Source organism: Eublepharis macularius, chromosome 7 (genome assembly GCF_028583425.1).
Source record: "Eublepharis macularius isolate TG4126 chromosome 7, MPM_Emac_v1.0, whole genome shotgun sequence".
In the NCBI taxonomy this organism is placed as follows: domain Eukaryota; kingdom Metazoa; phylum Chordata; class Lepidosauria; order Squamata; family Eublepharidae; genus Eublepharis; species Eublepharis macularius.
The window spans coordinates 134,616,196-134,637,123 of record NC_072796.1 but is presented as its reverse complement, the minus strand read 5'-3'; the positions used below and the strand labels follow the sequence as shown (position 1 = coordinate 134,637,123).

The following is a 20,928-nucleotide window of genomic DNA, read 5'->3' as shown; positions in this document are numbered from 1 at the left end:
CCTGGTGCTCCTGTTAAGTATAAAGTGTCTAATTCTTTGGCCTCTCCTTTGTTCCCGTGCTAAGGACTCCAGGGTTGGAACCTTTACAGTTAGACTATGTGAGACTGGAGTTGTGCAGTGGCAGCTTTTAGAGTGGGGGGCCGGGCAGTCAGTGGTGGGTAGTGCCTGAATCAACATAAGGGGGAGCCAGTTCTGTTTTTGTTCCCATCCCCCCTTGAAACATTGCAAGTACATTTAGAAGACATTTGAGAAAGTTTTCCCCAGTTGTGCAAAAGGAGAGTGCCACCTTCTGTACAGGTTCCAGATTGATGCAGCTGTGTTTACAATAACGGTAGTATTGTGTACTGGGCCTGGAGCTCAGAATGATTGCAGCTCAGAGTGATTTCAGCTGAAACAAGGTTCTTTATTGCAAGCCAGAACAGACAGACGACAGCAGACGCTACTCACTAGACACACACTAACAAGCTGAACAGAAGCCCTCATTATATACATAGAAACCCAGCCCCAATAATAGCCAGCAACCAATAAGAAGGTGTATGTTAGAATGCCATCATTTGCATAAACTATATACAATGTAGTGTGCAGGCAGGCCACTGATTGGTCTTTATTTGAGAGGACCGATTGGCTGCTGCCCCCGGAAAGTAACCAATGAAGGTGCATATGAATGTACCCAATGAGGATTAAGTGCAGGCAATGTAACCAATGAGAATGAAGTGTGTTAGGAACCTTGACGTAACCTGAAGCTAACATTGCATAACATTCAATACAGTAATTACCTTAGAGGCCTTGTTTGGCTTAACTCAGCCCAATACACAACAGGTAGGCATACCCAGTACGGAAGAAAGAGCATGTCACATGCCCCCCTTTCCTAAAACCCACAACTGAACACACCAGTCCAAAGACTAAAGTTTACAAGACAAAGAAGGACATATGAGCATGGCAGGTCTCAGTTTGATCAACTCTCCAAATTCCTAGTTCTAGAATTTACCTTTCATACTTTATAACACAAATCAGGGAAGTCTTCGGGCCATGTGAAGAAGTCAAAGGCATTCCTTCACTACTGAGCGCTGAACTACATACAGACGAAGTGTTGTTAGTTTCAAAAAATGAAGTTTTAGGAGTCCTCAACACCTTTGTAACCTCCCCCGCGAAATTCTGATAACAAAATGACTCTGAGCATGTGCAATGGTACAATCCAATGTAATCCCTCGGTAGGATTCACTTTCAGACAGGTGTTTATAGGATTGAAGCCTGAAGAAGAGTTGGTTTTCTTTGGGCAAAAAAGATTATATTTTGAGGAAGGGCAGAGAAAGGTCCGGCTTTCTGTTCAACAGCTGAGCTCCTGAAGGAGCTACCTTCCATCATTCTTCTTCTGCTTCATGGAGCCAGGGAAAAGGTTGAAGGACAATATTGTTTTCCCTCACACGAACACAGAAGCATATCTCTTCACACTACTACGTGGCATCACTTTTGGGGCCAAACTGGAAGTGATGTCATCACCTTGGGGGATGCTCTAGGATTCGCCCAAAACTCTATGGTTAAATCGTAAATCGTAACAATGGCACTTCTGGTTTTGTGCTAGAAGTGATGTCATACACTGATGTGACATCAGAGATTTTCCCCTCCAAGCAGCAAGCTGCCCCCCATTACCTACTGACAGTATGGAGGGGAGGTGTAAGATGAGGACCTTGAGTTGTCTATCTATACTCCTGATAAAACATCTGGGTTGGATGGCCTGGTATAAATAGAAGTCAGACCTTCTGACTATCTTTTTTTTTCTTTTAGCTTCACAAACCCTCTAGCTTTTGTGTTAGGGTTGGCCAACAACCTGGAGAATAAAAGTCCCACACCTTTAACTGAGGCTTAATGGCTTCTTATTTATGAGCTGATATTATTTACCTCCATGCTATTAAAAGCTTCAGGTTCCCATTTCCACAATTTAAACCTCTGTTAAAGGGAGAGGACGCTTTTTGTCCAGGTTGTTGGCAGCCCTATTTCACATTGGTGTCAGAGACCTGGATGGAAGAAAGCGTGTTCTTATGCGTAATTAATAGAAGATTTATAATGCTCCATTGATCCCCTGAAAATGTGCAGGCAGTCAGCCGAAGAAGCAAAATATATACGAAGTTTCCTTTAGGTTAATTGCCATTTTCTGTTTCCATGGCAATGCTGGCTAGCATTTACAGTTACTAAAGATTATCCTTCTCATTAATTTGATGAAGCTGTAACTTTGCACTTCGGGCAGTTCTGTTGTTAGAGGAAGGGCAGCAAAGCTTGGATTGGCTTTATGAATATTTTTTTCTTCTTAAATGAGCAATTTGAAAGTTCATGATCAAAGCAGTTCCCATCACCCTGTCATCTTTCTCTTGACCGCTAGATGGCAGCAGAGATTCTCCGCACAAGATAAATGCTAACTTGGTTTTTAATAGTTAAAGCTGGCTTACCCTGAGTCAGGCGGCTGATATCTCTGACCCAGTACTGTCTACTCTGACTGGCAGAAGCGCTCCTGACTTTCCTGAAGACAGTTTCCCAAATCCCACTACCTGTTGTTGTATAAACCACATCATAGGAATCCAGAGTTTGCATTTCACGACGACAGTGCTTCGGGTGAAATGCATTCCTGTTAAAGAAGCATTCCGGGTTGGAGCTGCTTGCAGACTTTTGCTGTTGATGTAATTGGCCATCTCGGGAGGCTCGTTTGCATATATTGCATGCTCCTGACTCCGGGCTGCAATCATTTCTCAGTTGAAATGAAATTATGATTTGCAACCCACCTACGTTTGCCTTGGGAGCTGCGGATCGCACATAGCAATCAGAAAGTGTCTTCACGTTCTTGTGGATAGGGATTTTTAATCCACGTTAGTCATTACTTCAGAACCATAGGGGAGGAAGTGGCTCCAATTGAATGCACAATATATATGGTGCATATCTGCCTTACGGTTCTGTTTCCTGCAGTGGGTGTCCCCACAAAGCCTGCAAGCAGGGCACAGGTTCCCCCTGTTGCAGGCCCCCGGCAACTGGAATTTGGGGCTATACGGCCTCTGAACATGGAGGTTTTCTCACTGAATGTGTCTACTTGGCTTTGAAAGCCGTTTGAGCTAGAAGCCAGGGGTGTATTTGAGGGCCGTGAACTCTTACAAGCGAAGTTTGTCCCAGATTTGCAGCTCATCAATTTCATTGGGTGTGAGTTCTAGCATTATGACATGGGAGGGGGGAATTCTCTCTTCATGAGAGACAGCGTGGTGTAGTGGTTAGAGAGCTAGATTTGGATCCTCTCTGCGCCATGGAAGCTCACTGGGTGACCTTGAGCCAATCACGTGATGAACTGAGCTCAAACAAGGGTTCACAAGGGTGTCGGACTAGGATCTGGAAAAAGCAGGTTCAAATCCCCGGTCTCCCATGAAGCTGACCGGATGACTTTGGGCCAGTCACACCCTCTCAGCCTAAAGTACCTCACAAAGTTGTCGTGAGGATAAAATAGAAAAGTGAGACAAGCCACTTCATGTCCCCACTGGCAACAAAGACAGAATACAAATGAAGTAAGGAAGTAAATAAATAATTACTTTCTGCCACTTGCATAATTTTATGAACCTTGTTCATGTTCCCTCTTAGGGCCAAGCTACACATGACGAATGACACTTGAACGGCAAGTGTATTTCTCCCTGTTCACTTGCCCTCCACTCAATCCACTTGCCGTTCAAGTGTCATTCGTCATGTGTAGCTTGGCCCTGAGTATATGTTGCTTATTAGACCTTTTATGAATTTTACTGTAAAACCGCTTTGAACACAAGAAGGCAATACACACGTTTAAAAATATAAATATATATATACAAAATAAAATAAAATTTACTTCTCTAAGAAAAAAATGTCGGTCCTTAGTCACTTTAAAAAACAACAACTAAAAAGCCTTGTAGAGTCAAAGTAAAAGAACTTAAAAACTTTTCCTCGTGGTAAAAGTATTTAACTCCCTTTGTTATATTGTGGTCCTTTTGTGTGCACCCTTTCCTACCCTTTTTGGCACAGCGAAACCAGTTCTATTTAAAACTCCTATAATTGCCTCAAAATTATAGGGCAGCCCCCCCTTCTGCTTCACTGAAAGGGGCACTGCAGAATTGTTTTGTAAAGCTGAGGTGGACAGTTTCTTCCAAAATGGTTTCCACTCACTGCTGTCAAGATTCCCAAGGTATAAGCCGATGGGAGGTATGCTAATCCACTCTCAGGGTCACAAATGTTTGTCTTTCAGTGTAGAAAGCCAGTTTGTTGTGGAGAGCCAGTTTGGTGTAGTGGTTAAGAGTGCAGGACTCTAATCTGGAGAGCCGGGTTTGATTCCCCACTCCTCCCCTTGAAGCCAGCTGGGTGACCTTGGGGTAGTCACGGATGTCTGGAGCTCTCTCAGCCCCACCCACCTCACAGGGTGCTTGTTGTGGGGATAATAATGGCATACTTTGTAAACTGCTCTGAGTGGGCATTAAGTTGTCCTGAAGGGTGGTATATAAATCAAATGTTATTATTGTTATTCTCTTTTTATTCCCAGGGAGAAAGAGGACCCCCAGGTGAAAAGGGTGACCGTGGAGAAAGAGGTGAACCCGTAAGTATTCTGTATTCTTCTTTCGCTTTCTCAGTATAAGTACTGAAGAATGAAAGACTTCTCAGCAATGTAATGAGTTGGGGTTTTACAAATGTCTCTACACTTGACCTCTGATCACGGCGGGATTGGACTGTTTCACGTGATATAGAGAATAGTAATGTGTCTGTCTCTGATGGGGCACAAGTGTGAGGAAGTGGTTTTGTTGGAGGGCCCATCAGAGCTGAAAAAGGTGAGCTTTCATGGATAACCCGGGAGAAGGAGCAGATAGGAGGAAGGAAAGGACGTCTGTCATTTTAGGCTCAGATAGGGACAAAGAAAGAGAAGTGGACGCTGTAAAGTGGCCGAGGCACCTGAAGTGCAAGATATTCCTCTCTTTCTATTGCTATGGAGATCTGATATGCAGGGCTACATATTTGCCCTGTAGGGTTGCAAGTGTGGCTCAACCTCTATATTGGTAAATAGAGCAAATAGCACAAAAAAGAGGTGTTATTTAAGTTAGTTTACTTTGAAGGAGGCCAGTCCAGGTAAGGACTAGACAAAGGGTCACCAACCTTATTGAACCTATAGGCAAATTTGGAATTTTAGAGCAAGCAGTAGGCACTGTAACAAAATGGCCACCACAGGGATGGTGAGGACCACCACAAAATGGCTGCCATGTTGGCATGTCAATTTGGTGTAGTGGTTGAGAGCGCAGAAGTCTAATCTGGAGAACCAGGTTAGATCCCCCACTCCTCCACTTGAAGCCAACGGGATGACCTTGGGTCAATTACAGCTTCTCAGCGCTCTCTCAGCCCCACCCACCTTACAGGGTGTTTGTTGTTGTGAAGGTAATAATGACATACTTTGTAAACTGCTCTGAGTGGGTGTTAAGTCATCCTGAAGGGCGGTATATAAATCAGATGTTATTATGGGGGTTGTGTCCGACATCAAACTATTGCAAGCTTCATCAAAATGTTAGAAGGTTCCAACCCAAGCATCTCCCTATTATGGAGTCAGCTCTATGCACAATTTCATTTGTTTCATGCATTACCTAGTTATTCTACATGGTCCATAGTAACAAATCAGTACAGATGTCTGTCTTTGGAAAACCACCAGCACAGAAACTGGTATTGAACTGGATGTTTCCTTTATAATGGGAGGAAGATAGATAGATAGATAGATAGATAGATAGATAGATAGATAGATAGATAGATAGATAGATAGATAGATAGATAGATGATAGATGATAGATGATAGATGATAGATGATAGATAGATAGATAGATAGATAGATAGATAGATAGATAGATAGATAGATAGATAGATAGATAGATAGATAGATAGATAGATAGATAGATAGATAGATAGATTGAATGAATGAATGAATGAATGAATGAATGAATGTATGTTCTGGGACCCACTGACTATTGGGCTTTAATCCCCAGTGTGTAGTTTTTAGATCCACAGGTTCTTCTCGGTCTTAGAAAGGGAAAGAAGGAAGGGAAGACAAAATAGGGCAGCGGGCCTCATGGTTCAAAAAGGGGGTGGTACGTCGCTTCCTTGAAGCAAGCCCAAAGAAATTCCCAGCAGCATTTATGGCTTTCTCACCATGCTCTCCTTTCAACAGGGAGCTCCTGGTATCTCAGGTGAGCCAGGGCCACCTGGACTTGCAGGCCAGCAGGTAAGCAACCAAGGCTGACCTTGGCTAATTGACAGCATTTTTCTCTGCAGACCTATCAAAGCATGCACATGCGTGGAATGACTGATTGGAGGGCACAATGCATAGGAGGGCTTCTGAACTTTGTGAGTGTGGAACCAGGGAATGATAGATATTCTCGGCTGGCTGATGTAGAGGAAAATAACGTGTTGTGTGTTAACGAATGATATAGGTGCTACTGAGCTCTTGCCCTTTCCTACTGCAGCAAGATCCGAGTATGGTAGTGCCTTAATAACCAACAAGATTTCCAGGATTCTATTGCAGACCAAAATGGCTACCCACCTAAAACAGGGTGTGTGACAACTTCGAAATTCATGTAGCGGTTGGCAACTGCATATGCATGTCTGCTACATTATTTAAAAAGGCCCTCTAACCCAACTCAAAAAATTACCCTTAATTCCAAGAGGCAGAGGCTTGTATGGAAGATGAGCAGCACAGAGACCTCAAGCAACTGAGCCAAACATAAAGAACTTTGATTTCTTCCCAAGTGTCCAAAGTCACACATCCACAATTCTTCTTAGAGTGGCTCGTGACAGTCTGAAATGTCTCTGGGTGAGCCTGGCCTCTATAAAGCTGCTTTATTCGGCTCTGAACGAGAACCTCAGACACCAGTGATGGGTCGTTAATCATTGTTCTTGTGCCTTCCAGCTTAGAGATCTGGTTTTATTATCTCTCTGTGAGTGAAACTGGGAATGGTATTTTCTTTCTCATCCATTGAAGCTCCTTTGTGAAGCTAGAAGCTGTAGCAACCGTCTTGGCACTTGAGTTGAGAGTCGAGGAATTTTTTTCCTCCCTCCTGTGGCTGCAACAGCCTAGCAATGTAGTCCAGTTACATGTCCGACTGATTTCTTTTTCCACAGGGTATGAAGGGACAGGAAGGACCACTAGGAGGACCAGGTGCCCCTGGAGAGACTGTGAGTAAATTCTTTACTCTAAGGAGCTGCTATCCCAGGTATCCAAAGGCCATCAGAAGTATCCGTTTGACAAACAAGAAACCTACTTTTAATCTGAAAAGTTCTCCCTCATTAACAATTTTAATTTAATTTAATTTATTAGATTTATATTCCACCCTCCCCACACCAGCAGGCTCAGGGCGGATTACAATTTACATACATTTAAAATACATCTAACAATTTACAGTTTAAAATTATAAATATATAAACATCCTAACATTTAAAATACATATATATACACACACGTATACTCAGCGGCATAATAAAATGCACTATATGCATACTCAAGGCACCTCCCTTTCACCTTCACCAGAGCATCTACAGTGGAGCTCAACAGATGGAGGATGTCGCTAGTGGGGAGGGCACAGACCATGCCCGACTGGACAGGGGGGCTCCACCTAGCATCAATCATACGCCTGGTGGAGCAACTCTGTCATACAGGCCCGGAGAAAAGACAATAAATCCTGCCGGGCTCTGGTCTCATTAGACAGAGTGTTCCACCAGGCTAGGGCCAGGACCGAGAATGCAAATATCGATACGAAAATGGAAAGCTCACAGACTTTCGGCTTAGAATCATTTGGATTGTTTCTTCCAATAAATAAACAAACAAACAAATAAACAATAAATAAACAAAGTATTATTGAGTTAAGATGGCGCTATCTGCGGTCAACAGTAGAATTTCAGGGGGGTCACGGTCATCCTCTTCATGTTGTTCTCATTAACGGATCACCCTATCAGATCCTCTTTAACTTTTTATCAGTGCAAACACACTTCTGTTTTCTCCTAACAGGGTGCTCCTGGGCCTGCAGGCCCCCCGGGTCCTCGTGGCTTGCCAGGAAATGTGGTATGTACCAACCAGGTTGTAGACCATTGGTTGTCTGAATCAATGGCAGTTCTGAACGGGACAATACCATGTATTTGTCAGGCTATGGATGACAGGATATGGCAGACAGATCCCTGTACCATTGCAATAAGAAGTCCAGTATCTTGGTTAAATGGTTTTATTCAGTAATCAAATCATGTCCACATATATGCCCATAGGATTACTCAGAAGCAAGGTAAGCATCTAAGCAGTAAGAGCAAGATTGACAGGAATAGTAACACGTGGGAAAATCCTTTCTCTTAACCTACATGCTTGCTCCTTCCCCCTCCCAACAGTAAACAGGACTTTTGGCGTGAACTTGTGTGAGAACATCTCGCATATTTATACTATCAAGTCGAGACACTGAGAAAGCAAAAGGTCAAAGTCGAGACATAGCAGTGCATGGGAGTGAGCAGCCTACAAGTTCAGAAGCACTGAATGTTTCTGCAGTCCGTTATATAAAGCACCTGCAGTAAGCCTGTGAAAGAAACAGTTATGACGTTGGTAACATGACATCAAGCTGTAGCATGAAACATTGATTCAGAACAATTGGCATGGATGGGGTTCAGACATGACAGTAGTCAACTGACTTTGTGACTGCTGGTGGCCCAGGATACTCACATCTAGAGATGGGCACGATCGGACTCACGATGTGAAAAACCCCCGATAATGGTGTTTGTGCCATTGTGACTCAGCTAATCGGTTCCGTCCACAGTGACCGATCCAGCGTTCGGGGGGGGGGGGCTTGATTGGGGGGGGCATCATGATATAATCGGAGAGCCAGACACTCAGGCGCCAATAATCTATTCCCCTAGCAACAGAGCCAGGGGAATGCCTGAGCTGTGTTTGCTCTCCTTCTGTCACCCTAGAAAACCGAATGGAAGCCCAGCTTTCCTTGATTAGCAGGCTTGCTTCCAACCACGGAGCAGCAACCCAGGGGAGGGAAGGGGAAGGGGGTGTTCTGAAGCCATGGGCACAAAAGTTTTTTTGCTTTTTAAAAAAACGGGGCTTTGTAGGAGGAATGGGTGTTTTTCTGTCTGTCACTCTCTGTTTTTAACCTGCTTTTAAAACACTGTATTTTGTGGGAAAACCTCATTCACAGTTCTGTGTGTGTGTTTAAAATATGCTTTTTGAAGACTGGCTGCTTGCTTTTAAAATCAGGTGGGGAGGAACGGAGGATTCTGTCCCTGCTTTTTTTTAAAAAGCTGGCTGAAACATGTTGACGGGGTGTCTCTCTCTATTTGGAGAGGCAGGGATAGATCCCCCCCTCTGCTCTGTGTGTGTGTGTGTGTGTGTGTGTGTGTGTGTGTGTGTGTGTGTGTGTGAGAGAGAGAGAGAGAGAGAGAGAGAGAGAGAGAGAGAATCAGGGCCGGATCGACATTTGTTGCTGTTCGTCAAGCCAGACAGTCTGGCACCTGCAATCAATTCCCTTGGCAACTCAGGCAGGGATTGTCTGGATTCTGTCTGAACTCCTGCTGTTGCCCTGGAAACCCCAATCAAAGCCCAATTTAGCTTGATAGGCAGGTCTTCCTTTCAAGTGTGGAGCTCCAAATTTGTTACAACAAGGGAGCAAAGAGCAGGGGGGAGGAGGGCTTCTAGCTCTGACTTTGCAGACAGTGGAGAGGGAGAGATAGTTGCTGTTGGCTTTTTGAGAGACGGGAAGGGTGCATTGGAGCTTGAATTTTCTTTGTGTGTGGTGGGATAGGGATCTACCCCTTCAAGTTCCAGGGCTGCTGCCAGGCTCTGGGGCCAAGCTATTATTTATTATTGGTACATTTCCTGCTGCCTGCTCAGGTAAGGTTTCTGGGAGTGGTGCAGTAGGGATCTTGACTTGGATGATGGCTGGAGGAGAGCTTGCTGGCCCCCACAAACAGCCAACCGTGAACATGTTCGTGAACAGGGCCATGTTCTTGGTTGTTTGTGAGTCCCTGTTCATGGATGGCAATGAACAACAAACATCATGTTTGTTTGTTTTTTCTGTTCATGCCCATCTCTAATCATGACTTTGGGCCTCCCCATTCCAAGCCAATGTTCAAACCGCTACTGGATCTCGGGAACGTTGTTATCTCCGATGAAAAATATATTTGCCAGTTGTTGACAAACCGCCTTTCTAACTCCCCATGCTTTTTAATTAATTCATTTAATTTCCAGGTTCGAATCCCCACACTGCCATGAAAGGTTGCTGGGTGTCCTTGCATCAGTCAGTCTCTCTTAGCCCAATCTACCTTATGGGGATGTTGTGAGGATAAATGGATGAGAAGAGACTGATGCAGTAAAATGCTTTCAGCCCCCATTGGGAAGAAAAGCGGGGTATAAATATCCAAATAATAAGTGCTGTGTTTTTTTTTTTTTTTACAGGGTATACCTGGAGATCCTGGCCGACCAGGAGATGGTGGACAAAAAGGAGACAAGGTTCAAAAATGCTTTAGTAATTATCTATATTGTACTGGAAATGTATAGTTGTCAAAAATAGCAGATGAGTCAGTGTGTGTGTGTGTGTATGTGTGTACTAGTTTGGGGCTCAGATAATGGAGTTCTTCTCCATGCAGAAAAAATAGCTCTGCAGAAAAGACGTTTGTGTCCGCGAAAAATGTTCTCGTTGGCTCTTTCTCTTTCTGCATAGATAATATTTTCTCTTTGTCTGACCTTACCTGCTTCATCGACCGTTTGCGAACACTTGAGCCATGTGCCTTTGCAATGGAAGAACTGGTTTTGTTTTGAGAACTCGGGGGGCTTGGAACCCTCAAGTGCTACAAGATCACGCTTGAGTCCTTCCTGCTTATGTCTTGCTCATCCATCACGAGCAGAATGCTGATGGAATGGTGGAGTAAACAAATATCTGTATCCACCACATTAAGAACAAAAGAACTCTGATGTATCAGAGCTGTAGTCTATCTAGTCCTGCATCCTGTCTCACACAGTGGCCAACCAGTTACCCTGGAGGTCCAACAACTGGGCATAGAGGCTGAAGCCTTCCCCTGATATTTCCGCCTGGCACTAAGAATCAGAGGTATAGCCCTTTCGAATGTGGAGGTTCCTATTAGTCACTATGGCTAGTAGTAAGGTTGCCAGCTCCAAGTTTGGAAATTCCTGGAGATCTGGAGGGTGAAACCTGGAGAAACCTGGAGAAAGTGGGGTTTGGGGAGGGAAAGGACCTTGGTATGACATAATTCCATGGAGTCCACCCCCCAAAGTCGCCATTTTCTCCAGGTGAACTGATCTCTGTGGCCTGGAGACCAGTTGTAATTCCAGGAGACCAGTTGTAATTCCAGTCACTACCTGGAGGCTGGCAACCCTACCTAGTAGCTACTGATGGACCTCTCTGCTATGAATCCTTCAAATCAATCTATGCTTGTGGCCATCACTGTGGGTTGGATCCAGGCTAAATTTTCCACTCACACAGGGTACTTTTGTCAGTGATGCAGAATGTTCTTGTTCCCCCCTACCAGCACAGTACGTGGACTTCCCCCAACTGCTACTTCTGGGGAAAGGGGACCCACAGGAATGGCATGAGAGGCAAAGTTGGGTGTCTGCAGCAGGAAGAGGGAGTTGGTGGAAATTACCACACCCCTTCCAACTGCAGAAATGTAGTCTGGATCCATCCCTGTATCTGGTGACCCTGACACAGGATAGATCAGCAGATACTGAAATCCACAAACTGGAGAAGAAATGTGGGGTTTGAACATAATGAATTAACCTTGAAGCACTATCCATGCAGAACAGTCCTAAAGCTGGTGTGATTCCCAGAAGAGTACAAAAAAAGCATCCCTCCCCAAACAAATATGAATGGGCGAACATTGCTTTACTCTGAAATGCAGAAATTGTTCTGCTTCATAGGTGTCTGCGTTCTCCTAATTAATGCCAGTTGCTGTCCTGTCTTCCGCAGGGTGATCCTGGGAAGGATGGAAAACCAGGAGCACCTGGACCGGCAGGTGAGCCTGGAGCTGCTGGAGAACCAGGGTTACCTGGCAAGATTCGAGATGGCGAAAGAGTGAGTCCAACTCTCTAACTTTATACAGCTAGAACCAGTTCTCAAACTCGAGAGGACAGAGGATGTCTTCCAATCCATTTTCTTCTTGTTCCATAGATTGTGCACTCTGCATTACACTCCGATTGCCTTCTGCTTTAACTAGGAGATTTTCCATTATTAATTTTAGGAATAGCACATCTACCATTGCTGCACTTTTCACATTGTTTTTCCTTGTAAGAACACTTGTGACCAGCTATTAAAACACCACACAAAAACATCTTATAATATTGAACAAAAAGTGAAAGTCGGTATGATTCTGCATAGAGATTTGGTAGGTTTTTTTTTGTTGCTTATTTGTACTGTGATTTGATTAACACGCATAACCAGCAAAAAAAAAAGAAGTAGTAAAGACAGGGCTCATTTCGAGAGGGAACGCACAGGAATGCAGTTCCAGCAGTTCCCCAAAGAGGTCACATGACAGGTGGCCCCGCCCACCTGACTCTCAGCCCTTTGGGGCCCATTTCAGCCTGGACTGGAGCTGAAATGGCCCGGATCAGGCCTCTGACAGGTGTTGGATCACTCTCCCGCTCAGCAGCAGCCTGATCCTGACCATTATGGGCCCCTTTTTGGCCATTTTCAGCACCTTTTTGCCATTTTGGGCCCAATTTCGGCCCTGAATGGCCAGGATTGGGCCCAAAACAGCCAGGATAGGTGATGTCAGGGGGTGTGGCATATGCAAATCAGTTATGCTAACGACGCACTTCCGGTGATGGCAAGGGGCGTAGCATATGCTAATCAGTTATGCTAATGAGTTCCTCCAGCTCTTTTTCTACGAAATGACCCCTGAGTAAAGACATGCATATGTGCCACGTTCATCAATAACCAGTAGTAAAATGATGCAAACTGAAGTCCATTGCAAATGTGCAGCAATGCAAACAAAGTCTGAAATTAAAACCTGTAGTCCAGTACTCCACTAGTTCATTGCTGCTGCTCCGTAAAGGAGACTGAATAATTCAGAATCCCAGGGTGTAATCTGCACGGGAGACTTTCAAAAGCTGCCGCATCTCAATTGGATGAGAACTAAGGTCCATTCTGGCCAATCACCCTGTTCCCTGTAGCGTCCTCTAGAAGGGCTATAAGCAGAGTCCCAAGCCTTCTTCGATGTTCTTATTCAGATGAGATAGCTTCTAAACATGGAGGTTCCATTTAACAACTGTGGCTGCTAGTTATTGATGGACTCCTCTTCTTGTAATTTGTCTTTTAAAGCAATTTGAGCGAACAGTCCGCACTCCCATCTGTTGACAGTGAATTCCACAAGTTAATTATGTTCTCGTGTTTAGAAGTAAATTCTTTTGTCCATCTGGAATCTGCTGCCCATCAATTTCCTTCCTTCCTCGGTATGGTGCATTCCTTGTACAGCATCATGAATGTGGCAAGCAGCTACCCGTTGTGTCTACTTTGTTTAAAAGAACCTCTGAATAACAGGAAAAGAAAGAATTACTTTGCAAGGTTCTCCTGGCCTCAGATTACGAACGAACAAAAATCCCATTATATTTAGCCTAATCAAAAGCATTCACACTTTAATTTTCGGTTGCTTGTAAGTGAAGAGCTGTAATTATTTCCTTGGTGAAGACCCGTACACCTGCAGATTTCATTTCCTTTGAATTACATCTGTATTCAGAATTGCTTCTCTCAAGCAAAATAAAGTTTCTCTGGCTAGCTGAGACGTTCAGTGGATTCTTCTTCTCCATCCATCTTTGCACTTTTGCAATAATGATGTTCTGAAGGGTAGCCATATTGGACAGGCAAAATTCTTTTGCACAAATGCGTCTATTCTAAATGGGTTTCACTATATTCATCTGGTCGGGTGACTATCCCTCTTGTCTACCTGAAATTTGGCAGGGATATGGAGGATATGGAGGTACACTCCCCACCCAGTCTTGAAGTTCTGGTGACCTTAAATCAGCCAAACCAACTTTCCAGAGGAAAAGAGCAAGAGTCTAGTAGCACCTATATGATACTTGAAGGTATCTGAAGAAGTGAACTGTGGCTCACGAAAGCTCATACCCTACTACTAATTTTGTTAGTCTTATAGGTGCTGCTGGACTCTTACTCTTTTCCACTGCTACAGTCAGACTAACATGGCTATCTTGATCTATCAACTTTCCTGAGTTATTATGAAGATAAATGGGGGAGGAGAGTAGACTCATGTATACCATCCTCACCTTCTTGGAGGAAAGGGTAGGCAAAGCTACAAGTGACGAATGACACTTGAACGGCAAGTGGATTGAGTGGAGCGCAAGTGAACAGGGAGAAATACACTTGCTATTCAAGTGTCATTCGTCACTTGTAGCTTTGCCCAGTGAGATAAACATGTAATGGATAATGGACAAATGGCTATAGATATGGGGGGGCAAAGGGTCATAATAGAATATCAGGAAGCAAAGCTGGGGGTTTTGCTCTCCTTGTTTGGGTCAAAAGAATGTGCATAGGAACTATAGGCGGTGTCAACTTTCCCTTTTCAGAGTTGCTTGAATGGGCTGTGTGGCGAAATGGGGCCTTTCCTCCCACTGGTATTTCCTGTTCTGCCTACCCCTCCCTTTTCGCCTCTGGCCAGGCACCTGAAGGGGCTGTCTCTCTTCTCTGTCTCCGGGTATTTGCTGCCACCACTGTCCCTGTAGGGGGTCCTGGTTAGGCGGGACAGCCTCCTAACCTTCCTCCTCTGCTAGTGGGCCCAAGCAGTTGGGGGACTATGTGGAACAGAAGAGCCTTCTTCCTTCATAAATTCCAAAAAAACCATTTATTTAACTTCAACTATACACAGGCAAATATACAGTGAATGGAAGGAATAATAAAACAGAAATAGAAACCCCTACTCTATCTCCCTCATGCCCTAATTAGATGTTGTGTAGGGCAGGCCCCATCCTTTGACATCTGGGGTTACCTTAGATCTCCATCTCCCCTCAGAGCCATCCCTCCCTCCACTCTCCAGCCACCAACTGTCAACTCCCAATTCCCCTCCACCAACTGACTCGCTCTCCCTCCAATCACATTCTACTCCAGAACTGGCCCCGCCCCTCTGCAGCCCATAGAAAGTTAACTCCACAAACGGGACTTCCTGTTTGGGATCCATGGAGGTCTAACGCAGCTCCACTTGCGGAGCTGACCGGACTGCCGTTTTAACCGGCCGGCGGGGTGAAAATAGCCCGCGGCCGACTGCTCTCAGGCGGGGAGCAGGCAAAGAACGCTCAAGACCCTAGGGTGAGCTAGATCTCGGACGAGGGGGGGCTCTACACAACGAGTCTCCCCCCGATCCTTGAGGTCCCACCTTGCGACGGGTCGGCTATAATCTCTGCGGCAGTTTTGGGGCCAATTCGGCTGGCATAAGACCTACATACCCAAGCATCGATTGGGGGAAGAAGCTGAGAGGAGAACTTAAAATCGAAACAGCGATTACAACCCGAGAAAAGTGAAGAGAAGGTAAAGATCATTATCTTCTGAGACGGGACAGATTGATAAAAACAGAGAGGAAAAAAAGTAGATTTTTAAACTGCAACAGACTAGTGAAAAGGAGGGGAAGACTCGGCAGGAATTGAATTTAAAAAGAGACTAAGTTTAAAGAAGTTATTAAAGAAATGGGACTATTGTTTTGAATACCTGTGGCTTTGGAGCTGTGAGAAAAAGACACCATCGCGAGATCTGCTGTGGGAAGACGGGAGACAGGAAGTGCGTAATAACAATAGAGTGGCTGGAGAGAAGCGGCCCTTGCTGGAGGGCAGGAAGTAGGGAATCGCCATTTTTGAAAGGGGAAGGGTCGCGGCTTCAGCGGAAGAGGAAGTAGGCCATCTTGGATTACAAAATCATAGAGAAACCATAGAGAAAAGACGCCCGACATTTTGGACTCTTTAAAATTTAATTTCTATAAGAAGACCGGGACATTTAAAATAGAAAAACGTTAAATTTTACGCCACGGAGTTAAGGAAGAGAGCGGATTCGTGGGAGCGAGCTAAAGCAAGCCCCACGATGTCAAAAAAAGAGTGGCAATCGGCAATAGAAAACCTGGATAAAAACCTGGACAAAAAACTTTTAGATATGATTAAAGAACTTAAGGACACGAAATTGGAGCTGATAAAAGAGGTTAAAGAGGTTACACAGACAGTAAAATCGGAGCTGTCAGAAGTGAAAAAAGGTATGGAAACAATACGAAGTGAATTACAAGGAACGCAGCAGAGAGTTAAAACAGTAGAAGACGCGATGGAGAATTTAGCAGACACGCAACAAACAGAGATGAGATTGGTGAAGGGGAGAATGTCAGTTGCAGAAACTAAACATATGGAGAAGCAGCTACGTTTTCGTGGCTTGCCAGAAGTGGAAGGAAAGTCAGCGCAAGAACAGATGACTGAGGTGTTGGCTGAGTACCTGGGGAAGGAGGAGGAGGAAGTTGTGGCTATCCTAGATGTGGCATACCGTGTGAATTCGAGAATAGCAACCCAGAGGAAACTACCAAGAGATGTGATTGTGCAGTTTACAACACGAAATATGAAAGAGAGGATTGTGACAAAACAGTTTCAAGATCCATTGGAGATTGATGGCAAGACGATTATTATAATGAAGGAACTGCCCAGATCAGTGTTACTGGACCGGAAAAAATATAAAGTGCTAATTCAGATTTTGAAGGACATGAAAATCAGGTACAGATGGGAGTTACCGGAAGGAGTGTCCTTTGAGTTTGGAGGGGCCAAAAAACGCATCAGATCTGAGCGAGAGATGGAGCGATTTATTAAGGACAATGAAAAAGACTTACCAACAAGATCATGAGTATGGAGTGTAAAGTATTATCTTGGAATGTAAATGGACTAAACTCACCGAATAAGAGGAAAAATACTTTTCACTGGCTACTAAAACAAAAATGTGACATTGTTTGTTTGCAAGAGACCCATATCAGAAAGCAGGATGTAAAATATTTAAAATCTGGAAAATTGGGCAAAGAATATGTAGCGGCCTCCAACAAGAAAAAAAGAGGAGTGGTGTTGTACATAAAAGAGGAGCTACAGCCAAAAGTTGTTATGAGAGATGTGGAAGCTAGATTTGTAGCAGTGGAATGTATTTGGAATTTAAAGAGAGTGTTGGTAGTCGGACTTTATGCACCTAACGGTGCAAAAGAAAGCTTCTTTGAGGATTTAAGGAAGCATTTAGACGATCTTGCATACGACCAGATAATTCTTGCTGGAGACTTCAATGGAGTGACAGACTTGGAACTAGACAAAAAGACTACAACGGCACAAAAGAAAAGAGGACTATTACCAAAGCTTTTTTTTGAGTTGATTCAACAAGAGACTCTTGAAGATGTATGGAGGAGAGAATATCCTAAAAGCAGACAGTTTACTTTTTATTCTGCAAGGCATTCTACATTATCAAGAATTGATATGATCTGGGCCTCAAAAGACTTAGTATTATGGACTAAGGAGGTAGAAATAATGCCTATGGTAGGCTCAGATCACAACCCAATTATGTGGAAATTTGGAAAAAAGAGAAAAAGGAAAGCATGGAGAATAAATGAGGACTTGTTACAGGAAAGAGAGAATATGGAAATACTGAGAAGAGAGACAAAGTTTTTTATACAATACAACGTGAATAAAGAAGTACCAACCAATAAAGTTTGGGATGCCTACAAGGCGGTTGTAAGGGGCATACTAATGGACTTAAATGGTAGAGCAAGAAAGAAGAAAGAGGAGAAAAGACAAGAGATTGAGGAGAAAATAAAAGCCAAAGAAATACAGCTAAAAAAGAGACCAGGGAAAAAGAAGGTATACCAGGAAATTAAAATACTTCAAGAACAGCTAACAGCAATGAGCAATAAAGAATTGGAGTGGAATCTCAAAAGACTGAATCAAAAAGCGTTTGAGGGTGCTAATAAACCTGGGAAGTACCTGGCATGGCAATTGAAGAAGAAAAGGGAAAAGAAGATAATAAATAAAATTTGCGAAGATAACAAAACGTATTTGGAGCAGGCTACCATTAGTAGAGCCTTTTATAAATTTTACGCTAAGCTGTATAATAAAAAAGAAGTAAACAAAGAATCAATAGCGTCATATTTGGAGAAAACCAAACTTCCAGAAATCTCGGAAGCTTGGAGAAATAAGTTGAATAGTGAAGTAACTGACGAGGAAATAAGTAAGGCAATACAATCTGCAAATCTAGGAAAGGCGCCAGGGCCAGATGGACTTACGGCTAAATTCTATAAGACAATGGCTAATGAACTGGCACCACTCCTAAAAGAGGTGATGAATGGGGTTTTAAGGGATCAAAGGATTCCAGAAACTTGGAGTGAAGCGAATATATCATTGATCCCAAAAGAGGGCCAAGACCTGACTAACGTGAAAAATTATAGACCTATATCGCTACTCAACAATGACTATAAAATTTTTGCGAAGATATTGGCGGAGAGATTGAAGGGGTGGCTCTCGGAAGTCATAGAGGAGGAACAAGCAGGCTTTTTGCCAGACAGACAAATAAGAGACAACTTAAGGACAGTGATCAATGCTATTGAATATTATGACAAGCGTTGTGACAAAGAGGTTGGTTTCTTCTTTGTTGACGCTGAAAAAGCGTTTGACAATTTAAACTGGGACTTTATGTTTGCCACTATGGAAAAGCTACAATTGGGAGAAAGATTCATCAGAGCAATTAAGGAAATTTATAGAGACCAGACTGCAGCAATTGTGGTGAACGATGAATTGACCAAGAAATTGACGATAAGTAAAGGAACAAGACAAGGTTGCCCGTTATCTCCATTGTTGTTCATTTTAGTATTGGAGATTCTGATGATACAAATACGTCAAGATGATGAAATTCGTGGAATAAAAATAAAGGACTATTCATATAAGGTCAGAGCATTTGCGGATGACATAATGTTAATTGTAGAGGACCCATTGGAGAACATGCCAAGAGTGATAGATAAGATCAAGGAGTTTGGAGACTTGGCAGGTTTCTTCATTAACAAAAAGAAGTCAAAGATATTATGCAAAAATATGACTAAGCAGAAACAACAATTGTTAATGGAAACAACGGATTGTGAAGTAACAAGTAAAGTGAAATATTTGGGAGTCGAATTAACTGCAAAGAACATAGATCTATTCAAAAACAATTATGAAAAACTATGGACTCAGATAGAGAGAGACTTGATTAAATGGAATAGATTGAATTTGTCATGGTTGGGCAGGATTGCAGCAGTTAAGATGAATGTGTTACCAAGAGTAATGTTTTTGCTACAGACAATACCAATCATCAGAGACTCCAAACAATTTGAAAAATGGCAGAGGAAAATATCAGATTTTGTTTGGGCAGGCAAGAAGCCTCGAGTGAAAGTGAAAGTTTTACAAGATGCAAAGGAAAGAGGCGGAATGCAACTGCCCAATCTGAGACTTTATCATGATGCAATCTGCCTAGTTTGGTTGAAAGAATGGATGACATTAAAGAACAAGAAACTATTAGCCCTAGAGGGATATAAAAAAATATTTGGATGGCATGCATATTTATGGCATGACAAAGTAAAGGTCAACTCGATGTTCCTGCATCACTTTGTTCGGAGAAGTCTATACATAATCTGGAAGAAGTACAGAATTTATCTACAAGAAGGAACCCCTTTGTGGGTGGTTCCATATGAGGTGATAGACCCGAGAGCTGTTGATAATGAACAACAATGTTTAACGTATAAAGAAATAACTAAAACTGAAGCATCCAAACTTAGAATAAAGACACAAGAGGAACTATCACCTAACTACGATTGGTTCCAGTATAGACAGATCAGAGACTTATATAATTCGGACTCTGTAAAGGGAGGTATACGAATAGAGAATTCGGAACTAGAGCAGACCCTTCTTAAAGAAGATAAGAAAAGAATATCCAAGGTATACCAAGTACTGTTGAAGTGGTATACCGAGGATGAGATAGTTAAAACACAAATGGTGAAATGGGCTATAAACTTTAATAAAGAAATAACAATGGAGGCATGGGAATACTTGTGGAAAACTACAATGAAGACAACGACATGTATTAATATCAAAGAGAACATTTACAAAATGATCTATCGTTGGTACATGACACCAAAGAAGATTGCGCTAGGGAATTTGAATACTTCTAATAAATGCTGGAAATGTAAGAAGCATGAGGGCTCCCTCTATCATATGTGGTGGTCGTGTGAGGTAGCCAGGCAGTACTGGGGGGAAATAATAAGAGAAATGAGTGAAATTTTACAATTTCAAATTAATAAGAACCCAGAACTCCTGCTACTGAACTTGGGAATGGAGGGAATTCCAGCCCAACACAGGACGTTGATATTTTATATGACAGCAGCAGCTAGACTTTTGTATGCGCAAAAATGGAAAGTACAAGAAGTGCCAACTATTGAAGATTGGACTTACAAATTGCTGTATATGGCTGAAATGGACAAGATGACAAGAAAACTGAGAGATCTGGACTCAGGGCAGTTCAACACAGACTGGGAGAAGCTGAAACAATACCTGGAGAAGAAATGGGAGGTGGGAGGAAAACTGTGGCAGTTTGAGAACTACTGAAGTATTGAAGTAGAGGGGGGAGACTTTACCGGGGGGAGAAGAGATAAATGTGAATTAATAAGCAGTCAGATTAATAGATTGACATATATATAGATATATATAGGTTAACAAACAGAACATAGAGAAAATAATTAATTATAAGGACTAAATATAAGGAGCGATTAACTAACAATATTTTCTTTTTTTTTTCTGACAAGTTTTGTACCAAACTGAATGTCTGAAGATATAGATGGGTCAAATTGATTGACTACGTGAGGAGAGATATATAGAACTATTATAAAAAG

General features: G+C 43.0%; 1 protein-coding gene across 1 annotated transcript in view; it reads left to right on the top strand.

The window, feature by feature from the left end:
- Positions 1-20,928, top strand: part of COL22A1 (collagen type XXII alpha 1 chain) — a 264,138-nt gene that overhangs the window by 183,992 nt on the left and 59,218 nt on the right. The window contains exons 34-39 of the mRNA XM_054984332.1: positions 4,535-4,588; positions 6,194-6,247; positions 7,144-7,197; positions 8,027-8,080; positions 10,457-10,510; positions 11,985-12,089. Coding sequence (XP_054840307.1) covers positions 4,535-4,588; positions 6,194-6,247; positions 7,144-7,197; positions 8,027-8,080; positions 10,457-10,510; positions 11,985-12,089 — 375 coding nt within the window. The remainder of the gene's footprint in view (positions 1-4,534; positions 4,589-6,193; positions 6,248-7,143; positions 7,198-8,026; positions 8,081-10,456; positions 10,511-11,984; positions 12,090-20,928) is intronic.